The following is a 13,435-nucleotide window of genomic DNA, read 5'->3' as shown; positions in this document are numbered from 1 at the left end:
ACAATTCTCTCTCTCTCTCTCTCTCTCTCTCTCTCTCTCTCTCTCTCGCTCTCTCTCTCTCTCTCTCTCTATCTCTTTCTGTTTCTCTCTCTGTGACAAACACATTACTGCAGCTACAGGATGTGTTTCCTGGAAGGAAAGCGGACAGAACAGAATACAACACCCGTCCTCTCTCTCTTTCTCTGTTTGACTCAAAGTGCTGGATAGAACGATACATGAATGATACCTTAAACTGTGTAGCTTGTTGAGGAGAGGTGTGCTACTGGGCTGTTGAGATATAAATATTTTGGGAAGTTGACATGCCCTGCCGTGTGAACGTACGGTACATCTAAAACTATTTGAAATAGCATTTGTCCTTTATAATTATTATGCCTGCAGTTTTTATGACCTCGTATTAACTGATAAACTACTAAAAATGTCTTCTTATATAGAACCGTTTACCAAAAAAAATGCAAATGATTTTCATGTCTTTTGGTTCCATTAACGGTTGTTGAACATGCATTTCTTCTGCAGATGTGTTTGCTACACTGTGCTTAAATGATCAGTATGACCAGTGTAGTCTGATTCTCAAACAAATGCCTCTTATGGGTCTACTCTTTTGAATCTACACCAAAAAACATAAAGTACTTCCTACCATACGAATTACATTTATCTGCTTATCTGCTTGTTCTTTTAGTGAATCAAAAACGTACTGAACCGCAAGTAACTCGTTTCATTCTATTAATTTCTCTGAAGATTCTTCCAGTTCCATCATGATTTACTTGAGATGTTTCAAATGATGCTGGTGATGCGTTACGAACTGAACCAGAGAAAGTTATTGGTGATGGACATCCTCCTGCCGGCTTAAAATGTTTTTACACTCATGTCAAAACCATTTTTTTTTTACCCCCTTTTCTCCCAATTTGGAATGCCCAATTCCCACTACTTAGAAGGTTCTTGTGGTAGCGTGGTTACTCACCTCAATCCGGGTGGTGGAGGACAAGTCTCAGTTGCCTCCGCTTCTGAGACCGTCAATCCGTGCATCTTATCATGTGACTCGTTGTGCATGACACCGCGGAGACTCACAGCATGTGCAGGCTCATGCTACTCTCTGCGATCCACACACAACTCACCACACGCCCCATTGAGAGCGAGAACCACTAATAGCGACCACAAGGAGGTTACCCCATGTGACTCTACCCTCCCTTGCAACCGGACCAATTTGGTTGCTTAGGAGACCTGTCTGGAGTCACTCAGCACACCCTGGATTCGAACTTGGTGGTAGTCGGCGTCTTTACTCCCTGAGCTACACAGGCCCCCATGTCAAACCATTTTTATTGACTTCTTGAATCGTTTGATTCACAAAAGAGCATCATTTGACAGCAATAACATGCGATGACAGTAAGCCCTCACTTTCTTTGAGATGCTAACAATATCAAAATGTTACAATGTGAATGCACTTCATTTATAAACACTATTTCTTCTACTTCATTTATAACACTATGGAGTGGTGGTGGCGTAGTGGGCTAAAGCACTAAACTGTTAAGCAGAAGGTCGCTGGTTTGATCCCCACAGCCACCACCATTGTGTCCTTGAGCAAGGTACTTAACTCCGGGTTGCTCCGGGGGGGATTGTCCCTGGAATAAGGGCTCTGTAAGTCGCTTTGGATAAAAGCATCTGCCAAATGCATAAATGTAAATGTAAATATTTCATTACTGTTCCGCATAGATGTTAAAAGCATTTATTAGCAAGTTTGGTAACTTCCTTATATGGCGTTTTCATGGGCGTGGATTATGATAATTGTGAATGAACATGAACACAACCCCTATTTATGTATGTTTGGAATTCACCAACATATACACATTTAACAAACAAATTTGGGGAGTACGAAGCGAAGCGAATTTACAAACGTAGAATGAATGTGAATGAGGCCCTTTGAGTTTTGTTGTAATTGGTGGGGTTTTATCAAAATGAATGAATGAATCAAAAGTCTGTGTTAACACAACATTTGCAAGAATGTGTTCTTTACATCTTTTGGAAACCGGATCATGATAAATGATCTCACATTTTCATTGAAGGAATGACACTGGGGGGTGGGCTTTTTTGACTTTGGCCAGTGAGCAACCAACCAGAACAACCATAAAGCAACACCATGGCAAACACTCACAACATCATGGTGGGGACTTTTGCACATGCAAGCACCACTCACGTTTTCTCCAGGAAATTCTAGTATCTAGTTTATTTTTATGTTTGTATACATTAAATGGTATTCATAATCCATACTGGGTGGGTTTGCTTGATGACGTTCACTTCTCTCTATACTTTGCTGCTGTTTTTCTTCATCTGCTGTTCTTCTGGGCCCCCAAAGATTCAGGGAATTTCCTGTTGCCTAACTCTAATAAACTGCCCCCATCTGTATCTACTAAAGCAGTGAACCGAGCAAGAGATGGAGAGAGAGGGAATGTGAGCATTTTGGATAAATAAAGAACAGATGGGAGTGGATGAAAAGAGGAGGGAGGGCATGAAGGGCCAAACGAGTGGGTGAGAGAGAATGTGGGATAGAGAGACCTACAGAGTGTGTTGGGTGTTGATGGGCTCATTCCACACATAGCTGAAACGGTTCTCTTGTGAAGTGGAACGGACTGCAGCCACAACATGATTTTACGGTCTTATCTGTGTAAAGTTATATCCAATATTACAACTTTGTTGTCATAAAACAAAACTCTGTATCCTGGTATTGGATATAACTTTACACTGATAAGGTTTGTAAGCGTTTTCATCACATTAAAATCATTTTCCATGTTTCTCCATATATTCAACTCACGACTGTGAAAATTCCTACAAAAAGACTCCTACACTGTGAAAATTTGTTCAAGACAGTTTTGAAAGCTCAAGTACTTCACAAGTGTCTTTTTGTTGAAATTTGGCTTTAAAAGTGAACTGACAGCATGTTGTGTGTGTGTGTGCTCTTCAGTGAGGCAGTGTGGGAGAACATGGCACGGATGTGTGTGAAGAGTCGTCGTCTGGACGTGGCGCGCGTGTGTCTGGGGAACATGGGTAACGCACGGGCTGCTCGCGCTCTCAGGGATGCGGAAAAAGAGCCAGAGGTGGAGGCACAGGTGGCGGTGCTGGCTACACAACTGGGCATGCTGGTAAGATACACACAAACTCATCCTCTGTGATGGCAGAGAAATAGAATATTAACCAATAATATCAAACTCTAAAATGCTTCACTTCCTCACAATCCAATCAAATCTCAGATCAGATTCTTGAAAGTAGCCACAACTCTGCACACTCTGATGCTGTAAACAAATTCATTCATAGATCTAATTTATATTTGTGTTCAAAATTAATCTCAAGCATCAAAGGCTTTAGATCAAAGGATTTGAGACTCATTCGTACATTCAGACTTTAGTGTGTACAGTGTTGGGTGTATCTGTTTACAAAGTAACTAGTTACTGTAATCAAATTACTTTTAAGCCAAAAAGAAGTGGACTTTTAGCACTGTGGACTTCTAGAAATTAAAGTGTTGTTAAAACTAGAGGTAGACCGATATATCGGTTTTACGAATTAATCGGTTTCCGTAGTGCAGCGTAGTTCTAGCGGGAAGACTAGCAGCTGTACATCATCACTTCATTAGCGGGGTAATTCCTAGCCAATCGCATGTAAGCCATTGCTTTAGAAGTCTGCTCACAATCATCACATTGCTGTTTCAGTGTGCTAACACGGCAACCTCCACCACCCCACTACCACCAGCTGAGCCCCGTCCCGCACGGGGGTAGGCTCCTCGCCCCTGCCTCCTATCTCCGGCAGGATATGATGGTTCCGGGCACAACTCCCTCGGACCGCCGGACAGGGCCTACGCCAAAGAGAGAGACATTACTTTGTCTTCATTTATCAAATAAATGGCCTCTTAAACTTCCCGATATCAGATTTCAGCAACAATCTATGTTCATAGTTTTTTATTCCTGATTTTTTATTCCTCATAAATAAACCTCATCTGGTGAAATTATAGGCTCTAAAAAGCTTAATTTATTAAATACTCATTTTTAAATATAAAAGTCCCCGGTGTATGTCCCATGCTACGCACCAAATCAAATTTTCTGGTTATTCTGGGTATTCTGGTTGTACAATAAACTGCTTTTGGGATTTGATTCATTTCGGACTCTTGCAGCCTCAATGTCTGTGCCCGTCATAGTGAGGAAAGACTATGTACTCTTTGATCATTCTTTAAATCGAATTATAAACTATCGGTTGATTAATCGGTTATCAGCCTTTTCCACCACCATAGATATTAGTATCTGCAAAATCCATTAAATGTGAATTTAGTGATCACACGCTTACTTATTAAAAAATTGATAATTCTAATAATGTCCAAAAGTGTCTGTACATGCATCACAGGAGATTTATGCTATTTTTTTCTTTTATTCTGACACTGAAAATTCCCACCACAGTGTCATTTGCAGCACATCTTAAAATTCTGTATTCTGTGGAGTAAATGACACTCATGGAAATGACATTTTTAATGTTTTAGGTGTAAATGTTCATACTCCTTAAACCTTGTTTACACTGGGCTCTGATCCCGGGATCAATGCCGGGGAGCATTCAGTGTGAATGCAACCTGGTACCGGAATGCCAGGCAATTTGATCTTGGGATCAGACCCTTGTAACATTGCCAATCCCGGGACATGTCTGTGTGAACAAAAGCAGAGCCGATACCATAAAGTGAGTGTGTCGTAGTGATGATGTATTTATCATGTGAAGGAGAATGTTTGTGTGCAGAACAGAGATTTAACAGTTTCACTGTGTGCCGCGGTTTAAAAAACATACGGATGAATTTTGTTTATTCACGCCATTGTGTGTCAGGATTTTTCCTCTCATTTAATCTCAAGCATGCTCTTCACAGACACATCTGACCCCGTTTCCACCCGGTTAAAGATGCGTCTCGGGTGATCTGATTACACTTGGTCAGGTGAGACACATCGCTGTTTAGACCTGGTCGTTTAAATGCATCTCCTGTGGCCACTTGTGATCAGATTTGGAGGGGAGGGTCTCTGTATGTCTCTGATGTTGCCATACATCAATGACTATATCAGTGTGTTACTGCATGATAATAAACAAGTCAGAAAAGATGACAAATTCAATTAAATTAAAATGAGATTAAATAAAAATCTACTCCTGAGATACGTGCCATTATTGAAGTTACGTGCGTTGCAAAGGACGTTCATATTGTATTTAAAGTACACAAGCACAAACACAAAGCTATCTAAATAAACCTAGTGCACATGGAGCCGTTCTGTCTCCAGTAGTTAATAACAATAACAAAGACTAAACATTTCAGTTTAAACATTTGAACTTATCGCATCATCTCTTTCTCTGTCTCTGCAGAAGGATGCCGAGCGCTTGTATAAGTCCTGTGGAAGGTTTGATTTATTGAATAAGTTCTATCAGGCGGCCGGTCAGTGGCAGCAGGCGGTAGAGACGGCAGAATCTCACGACCGCATTCACCTCCGAACAACTTACTACAGCTACGCCAAACACCTGGAGGCAATGGGAGACAAGAACCTTGCGCTGGTGTAGTGAGTGCGCACAAATACACTGTTGCATTCGCACAATCACAGCCACAGTATCCACCAAGAAGTCACTTAGAGGAATATTCTGGGTTCAATACAAGTTAAGCTCAATCGACAGCATTTGTGGCATAATGTTGATTACAACAACAGAACAATTCCGACTCGTCCCTCCTTTTCTTTAAAAAAGCAAAAATGGAGGTTACAGTGAGGCACTTACAATGGAAGTCAATGGGGCCAATTTTTGAAGGGTTTAAAGGCAGAAATTTGATGTTTATCATTTTATAAATGCACTTACAATAATTCTTCAACATTTAAGTCACAAATGCTGTCTATTGAGCTAAATAACCTGGAACATTCCTTTAACTCTATTTGATCTCTCCCTCCTCTGTAGTTTTGAGAAGTCAGACACACATCGGTTTGAAGTTCCAAGAATGCTCATGGATGATAACGTTTCATTGGAGATCTACATCAATAAAATGAAAGACAAGTGAGTTAGTATGCAGCGATTGTCTCATAATTACAGTCTCTGCATTCTGATTGGCTTTGATATTCTCACGTTGTGATTGGACAGGGACCTGTACAAGTGGTGGGGACATTATCTGGAGAGCCAATCAGACATGGAGGCTGCATTGCATTACTACGATTTCGCTCAGGACTATTTGTCTCAAGTGCGCGTTCACTGTTATCTGGGGAACATTCAAAAGGTATGAGGACGAGTAATTCTGTTCAATTAAATTAAATGCATTTAATCGATGTGTTCCATTTAAAATACCATTGAAATCTTGACGCAACAAATTGAAAATCTGTATAATTGACAGGCGAGTGAGATAGCCAATGAGACCGGGAACAGAGCAGCATCCTATCATGTTGCGCGCCAGTACGAAGGACAGGATGAAATCAGCCAATCTGTGCACTTCTATACACGAGCTCAAGCCTATAACAACGCCATTCGACTGTGTAAAGAGAATAACTTGGATGAGCAACTCATGAATCTGGCATTGCTTAGCAACCCAGAGGACATGATGGACACGGCCATGTATTATGAAGAAAAAGCAACGCACATGGACAGGGCTGTTATGCTTTATCATAAGGTATCATGCACATACATGCTTGATTTGTCAATAAGATGCATTGCTTCTGGCATACAAGTACATGCTGTGACCAAGTATACCACTAGTGGGTGCTGATAGCTTGTCCATTCCACCTTTTTCTCTGGCTGTGTCTCTCTTTCGGTCTCAAGGCAGGTCATGTCTCGAAGGCTTTGGAATTAGCTTTTGCCACAGAGCAGTTTGGAGCCCTGCAGCTGATTGCAGAGGACCTGAATGAGACCAGTGACCCTGCCTTACTAGCACGCTGCTCTGATTTCTTCATAAAACACTCACAGTACCAGAAAGCTGTGGAATTACTGGTGGCAGCCAAAAAGGTGAACACATACCCACCCACCCAATCATTTCATTAAATATCTATAAACACACACTTGTTTAAATGGTTGCATGATAAAGAAAAGGTTCAGACAGAGTTTTCTTTTATGTCAACAAACAGATTTCATGTTTTTTTCTTTGTGTTGTATGAAGGTCACATTAAAACTGAATTGGGAACTTTTTTCCAGGTCTACATAATTTATTTTTGATACTTTTCAAATGCCTTTTATGTGTAGATTTGACTGTTTTAGCCTTGTCCCAGACACAAACTTTCAATATTAAAGTACTGAAAAAATCCATTATAAAAATACAAATTATAACATGTTTAAAACTATGATCATCTAAACACAGAGTGAATTAAACATCAACAATTTCAATATTCATTGTGTGAAATTTATTTCTATAAATTTTTCAACATTTACGACCATCCCACAGTTTTAGCGTCATTTCCTCCACAACAAACAATTTTGCCCCTTATAAATTTTTTTATTTTTTTAAAGTTAGTGTATTTGTTAATCATTCATTTTTACAGGAATGGACTCGGCGCACGGGCCTTAAGGCCTATTTATTTCTAACAGAATATTTTATTAACCATAATTTACAATCAAGCTGAAATTTTGCCAAATTATAGAAAAAGTAGAACATTCTAATTTAATTGTGTGTATTTAGGATACATAAATTATTATGTATGCAATTAGCTTTAGCAAGAGAAAGGAGTCGGCTATTTATCATTTAAAAATGTAAAAGGGATAGTTTACCCAAAAATAAAAATTCTCTCATAATTTACTCACCCTCATGCCATCCCAGATGTGTGTGACTTTCTTTCTTCTGCTGAACACAAACAAAGATTTTTAGAAGAATATCTCAGCTCTGTAGATCCATACAATGCAAGTGAATGGTGACCAGACCTTTCAAGCTCAAAAAATAACATAGTCAGCATAAATGTTATCTAAATGACTCCAGTCTTTAAATCCATATCTTCTGCAGCAATGCAATCACTTTGAGTGAGAAACACATTAATATTTAAATCCTCTTTTACTACAATTATGTACTTTCATTTTTTGAATGTGAAAGTGAAAGTGGAGATTTATAGTATAAAAAAAAGATACATGATTTAAAAAGGTACAAAGCTACATTGCGGATTGCCTTAAAGGAATAGTTCACCCAAAAATTAAAATTCTCTCATCATTTACTCACCCTCATGCCATCCCAGATGATTACAACTTTCTTTCCTCTATCTCCTCTGTAGGTCCATACAATGTAAGTGGATGTTGATCAGACCTTTTATTCTCCAAAAATCACATAAAGTCAGCATAAATGTTGTCTAAATGACTCCAGTGGTTAAATCCATACCTTCTGAAACGATGCAATCACTTTGGGTGAGAAACAGATCAATATTGAATTCCTTTTTTACTATAAGTCTCTGTTTTCACTTTCTGAATGTGAAAGTAAAAGTGGAGATTTATAGTAAAAAAGGAGTCAAATATTGATCTGTTTCTCACCAACAACTATTATATCACTTCTGAAGACATGGATTAAACCACTGGAGACTTATAGGTTACTTTTATGCTACCTTTATGTTATTTCGGAGCTTAAAATGTCTGGTCACCATTCACTTGCATTGCATGGACCAACAGAACTGAAATCTTCATTTGTTTTCAACAGAAGAAAGAAAGTCATACACATCTGTGATGGCATGAGGGTGAGTAAATGATGAGAGAATTTTCATTTTTAGGTGAACTACCCCTTTAAAAATTTAATTTCTATCAGCGTCATTTTCAGCACAGAATTCTATTAAACATAATACAGAATTTGAGATGTTCTGGAAATGACACTGTGGTTTGAATTTTAATAACTTTCAGACAAAATGACACAAAAGTTAAGAAAAATGTGTTACACCCATAAATGAATTTGTGTTTGTGTGTGTAGTACAATGAGGCGCTCCAGTTGTGTTTGGACCAGAGTTTGACCATCAACGAAGATCTGGCTGAAAGTCTGACGGTTCCGCGAGACTCAACCCATCTGTCTGAGACCGGGCGAAAGGAACTGCTGGAGAAAATCGCAGACTGTTGTATGCGGCAGGGCAACTACCACCTAGCAACTAAGAAATACACACAGGCCGGCAACAAGATAAAGGTTTGGCATTAGCACAAAATTATTCCATGATCAATACAAATATATACAAATACATAATCCTATTTCACAGCTTTGTGGAAATAATAATTTCATACATAGCTGTGATGGTTTTCAAATCAATAATTCCTGTAGTTTTATATACAGTATCTTATATCACTCTGAAATGAGTTTTCACCAGCCTCCTTTAGAGAAACGATGCTATTCTTTTTTTGTTCTCGTCTTTTTCATTGACAGGCGATGCGAGCGCTGTTAAAGTCTGGCGATACAGAGAAAATCGTATTTTTTGCAGGTGTTTCCAGACAGAAGGAAATTTATGTAATGGCAGCGAATTACTTGCAGTCACTGGACTGGAGGAATGACCCGGAGATCATAAAGAATATTATTGGCTTCTACACTAAAGGACGAGCACTTGACCTGCTCGCTGGCTTCTATGAGGCTTGTGCCGAGGTACAGAGACTGTGTTTCTAGGATATTTGCAAAACATTATTTCTTAATCAGCATGCATGGATGTCTTTTTTTTTTTCAGTGAAAATATGGAAAAATTCTTAAAATAAGATATATTTATTTGAGAAGCAAAATTAAATAAGTTATGTTAAAGTAATAGTTCACCCAAAAATGCAAATTCTTTCATCTTATTATCACCCTTATGCCATTTTATGGCACATTCTGTCTTCAATATCATGCAAACAAAGATATTTTGATGGAGATATGAGGTGTTTTTGTCCATACAATGCAAGTCAATGGGGTCCAAACTTTCAAAGCTCCAAAAAGCACATAAAAGCAGCATTAAAGTGGTTTTATCCAAGTCTTCTGAAGTAATATGATTGGTTTTGGGTGAGAACAGACCAAAATGTAAGTCCTTTTTCACTGTAAATCTTGACATCTGCAGTCTTCTTTGCGGGATCATGATTTGAAGCTCGATTACACTTCCTCATGCTTTTCACATGCACAGAGTGCTGTACTCGAGTCGTATGGATTAACCACCTGAGACCCGAGTGTGACTGCTGTGTCCAATCACATCCAACCATGTATATATAATGTATATATAAAATGATCCATTATAAATGGTGACTCTATGTACTGATGATCATTGTCCCATGTGTGTCAAACATGTTGAGTGATCCAAACATCATCTGCAGCCTGAAACTGAACTTTTGATCAGACTTTAGGAGTCAATGCAATATAGGACGCTCCCTTGCTTCCTATTTAGTGAACGACTTAAACTCCAGTGTGCTGTCTGACTGCACTGGTCTCAGTTCGAACACTTTATTTTCATCCTAACTCCATGTAAAGCCTCTGAAAGCAAAATATTTCAACTTTTGGATGCATCCATTGATTCTCAGTGTGGAAGTGCACAGTAAATATAGGATTTCTATGGGATAAATGCGCTAAAGTACACATTAGTGTACATTGTGTTTAGCAGTGTGGCGATTAGCGATAAATAACAAAACTATTTTAAATGGCATATCAGATGAAACTAGAGACTCTAATCTTTTGACTCAAACAGGTTTCAATGAAAAAACATAAATCGGTTTCTAACCAGATGTAGTTTTGTTGGTGTTTCTCCCAAAGAAAAACTCCGCTGTGATCAGCGCCATGTTGTTTTGTCACAAGACTCACATGACTTTACTGACAGCACCAAGTCTCCTGAACTTAGATCAGTCAGTTTAAATTCATTTAAATTGTGCATTGCATGTAGTGAAGCCAAAATACAACGTCCACCCATGTGTACGTGTGGTTGCATGAGGGTAACTTTATGCGCCCATTACGTCCGTTTTGGAGCTTGAAAATCTGGACTCCATTGACTCGAATTGTATGACTAAAAAACTTCATATCTCTATCAAAATATCTTAATTTGTGTTCCACAGAAGACAGAAAGTCATAGGAGTTAGAGATGGCATAAAGGTGAGTAAATGATAAGAGAATTGTTGTTTTTGGGCCTTGTTTTCAGAGAAATCTAACACACTTTTGCAAGGTTTATGATTGAGAACAAAGGGGGAAAATTGCCATTGTAATGGTGTGCAAAATAATATTACTTGGTTGATTTGATTCATATTTGAAAAAGAGCAAAACAGAAAAGGGAACTTGCTGCTGATGATTCAATCAGGATGCCATGAGGATGATCCTGACTTGTAAAAGTAAATGAGGTAAATACTTTGACAGGTGGAAATCGATGATTATCAGAATTATGAGAAGGCATATGGTGCTTTGACGGAGGCGTGTAAGTGTTTGACTAAAGCTAAGAGTGGAGACGAGGCAGACAGCAGACTTCTCATACTAACACACAGACTTAGCCTTGTCAAGAAATTCATTCAGGCACAAAGGTACTTATGAAACATTTTCAAGTCTCTCTCCATTGTTCGATCTTTAATCAAATTCCTAATTAAACACCTGTGTATACTATTGTGTATTTGTCCTTGTGTGTGCTTAGATTGCATGAAGAGGATACAGTGGAAGCATTGCGTATGTGTGAGTCTCTGCTGGATGAGAAGGATCTGGACACTGCGGTGCGTGTTGGAGATGTGTATGGGTTCCTAGTGGAACACTACTGCCAACAGGGAAACTTCCAGCAGGTATGTGTGCTGGTACATAGCTCTCTAGAGCAATCTGAACTGGACCTATTGTGAATTGTCCCGTCCGTTCGGCATGGCTCTCTGTCCTAAGGACAGTTATCTAGCAGTGTTGCTCACCGTGTTTAGAAACATTCAACCTGACGGTTGAAAGCACTTCATTCATTCATTCAACTTTTCAGGCTCATTAAATATCGTTTCGCTTGAAAATATGTCACATTATGAAATAAACTGGGTTGTGAACACCATTCCATGTTGACTTTAAGGTTTAACATCCATTTCCAGTATAATAAATTAACATTTTAATCTGTTTTGTCTGTGTATTAGGCATGGAGTAAACTCGAGGACTTGAGATCGGCACGCCCCAACATAAATATGAGCTTATATGTAAGTCAAAGCAGTCTTGAGGCACTACAGAATGCCGCTGGAATCCGCCCCGTCTATGGTGACACCTCCAATAAGTATGCTGCCGATGAAGATGAAGTGGAGGAAGATGAGGACATCAATCATTGAGAAAAAAGTTATCGCCTTTAGGGGGTTGATCCTTACGATACCAACAGTTAATTGCACGCATTTCCCAATGCACCCAAAAACACACACTACTAGCCTACAAGTCTGCCTACGAGTCTTGGTTTGCTCACCCACTCTCTTAAAAGGATTATTTCAGGTTCAATACAAGTTAAGCCCAATTAGCAGGCATAACGTTGATTACCACAAACATTTATTTCAATATGTCACTTCTATTGTTAGTGCATCACTGTAACCTCGAATTTTGCTTTTTTAAATAAAATGAGGGACAAGTCGAAATTAGGTTATTTTGTTGTGGTAATCAACATTATGCCACAAATGCTGTTAATTGAGCTTCACTTGTATTGAACCTGGAATATGCCTTTAAAATGTGCCATATCATTAAGAGACTGCTAGAATTTCTCCGTCTAATAAATGGATGGGTTGTGTGACTTTGACTTTAAAGCTACATTGCAGGTTGCCTTAAAGTAATAGTTCACCCAAAAAAAGACAATTTTCTTATCATTTACTCACTCTCGTGCCATCCCAGATGTTTACAACTTTCCTCTATCTCCTCTGTAGGTCCATACAATGCAAGTGGATGGTGATCAGAACTTTTAAGCTCCAAAAATCACATAAAGTCAGCATAAATGTAGTCTAAACGATGCCAGTGGTCAAATCCATACCTTCTGAAGTGATGCAATCATTTAGGGTGAGAAACAGATCAATATTGAATTCCTTTTTTACTATAAATCTCTGCTTTCACTTTTTGAATGTGAAAGGAAAAGTAGAGATTTATAGTAACAAAAAGGAGTCAAATATTGATCTGTTTCTTAGCAACAACTATTATATCACTTCTGAAGACATGGATTAAACCACTGGATAAAAGTAATTGTATGGATTACTTTTATGCTGCCATTATGTGATCTATGGAGCTTGAAAGGTCTGGTCGCCATCCACTTGCATTGTATGGACCTACAGAGTTGAGATACTCTTCTAAAAATCATAATCGAAAAAAATGCACATCTGGGATGTCATGAGGGTGAGTAAATGATGAGACAATTTTCATTTTTGGGTAAACTATCCCTTTAAGTAATGCACAGGATATACACCCAGTACGTTTCTGAGATGTCTGTTTTAGATCTTTTCATCTGGAAAGCATCTGCTAAACATCTTAAAAAGATCAGCTTCACAAACGTTATAAATCATAAACGTCTCATAGACATCTGCTGAATGTCTTATTGACATC

At 38.7% G+C, this 13,435-nt stretch overlaps 1 protein-coding gene across 1 annotated transcript in view; it reads left to right on the top strand.

Annotated features, from left to right (window-relative positions):
• ift140 (intraflagellar transport 140 homolog (Chlamydomonas)) overlaps positions 1-12,848 on the top strand; it is a 51,726-nt gene extending 38,878 nt beyond the window's left edge. The window contains exons 19-29 of the mRNA XM_052113873.1: positions 2,954-3,131; positions 5,368-5,558; positions 5,944-6,039; positions 6,124-6,256; positions 6,371-6,643; positions 6,793-6,975; positions 8,903-9,109; positions 9,344-9,556; positions 11,273-11,433; positions 11,541-11,682; positions 12,007-12,848. Coding sequence (XP_051969833.1) covers positions 2,954-3,131; positions 5,368-5,558; positions 5,944-6,039; positions 6,124-6,256; positions 6,371-6,643; positions 6,793-6,975; positions 8,903-9,109; positions 9,344-9,556; positions 11,273-11,433; positions 11,541-11,682; positions 12,007-12,192 — 1,963 coding nt within the window. The 3' untranslated portion in view covers positions 12,193-12,848. The remainder of the gene's footprint in view (positions 1-2,953; positions 3,132-5,367; positions 5,559-5,943; positions 6,040-6,123; positions 6,257-6,370; positions 6,644-6,792; positions 6,976-8,902; positions 9,110-9,343; positions 9,557-11,272; positions 11,434-11,540; positions 11,683-12,006) is intronic.
• Positions 12,849-13,435: the final 587 nt, after the last annotated feature.

The sequence above is a fragment of the Xyrauchen texanus genome, chromosome 41, assembly GCF_025860055.1.
Source record: "Xyrauchen texanus isolate HMW12.3.18 chromosome 41, RBS_HiC_50CHRs, whole genome shotgun sequence".
Taxonomy (NCBI): domain Eukaryota; kingdom Metazoa; phylum Chordata; class Actinopteri; order Cypriniformes; family Catostomidae; genus Xyrauchen; species Xyrauchen texanus.
Note: the sequence above shows the minus strand (reverse complement) of the source record. Positions and strands in the feature narration are given on the sequence as shown.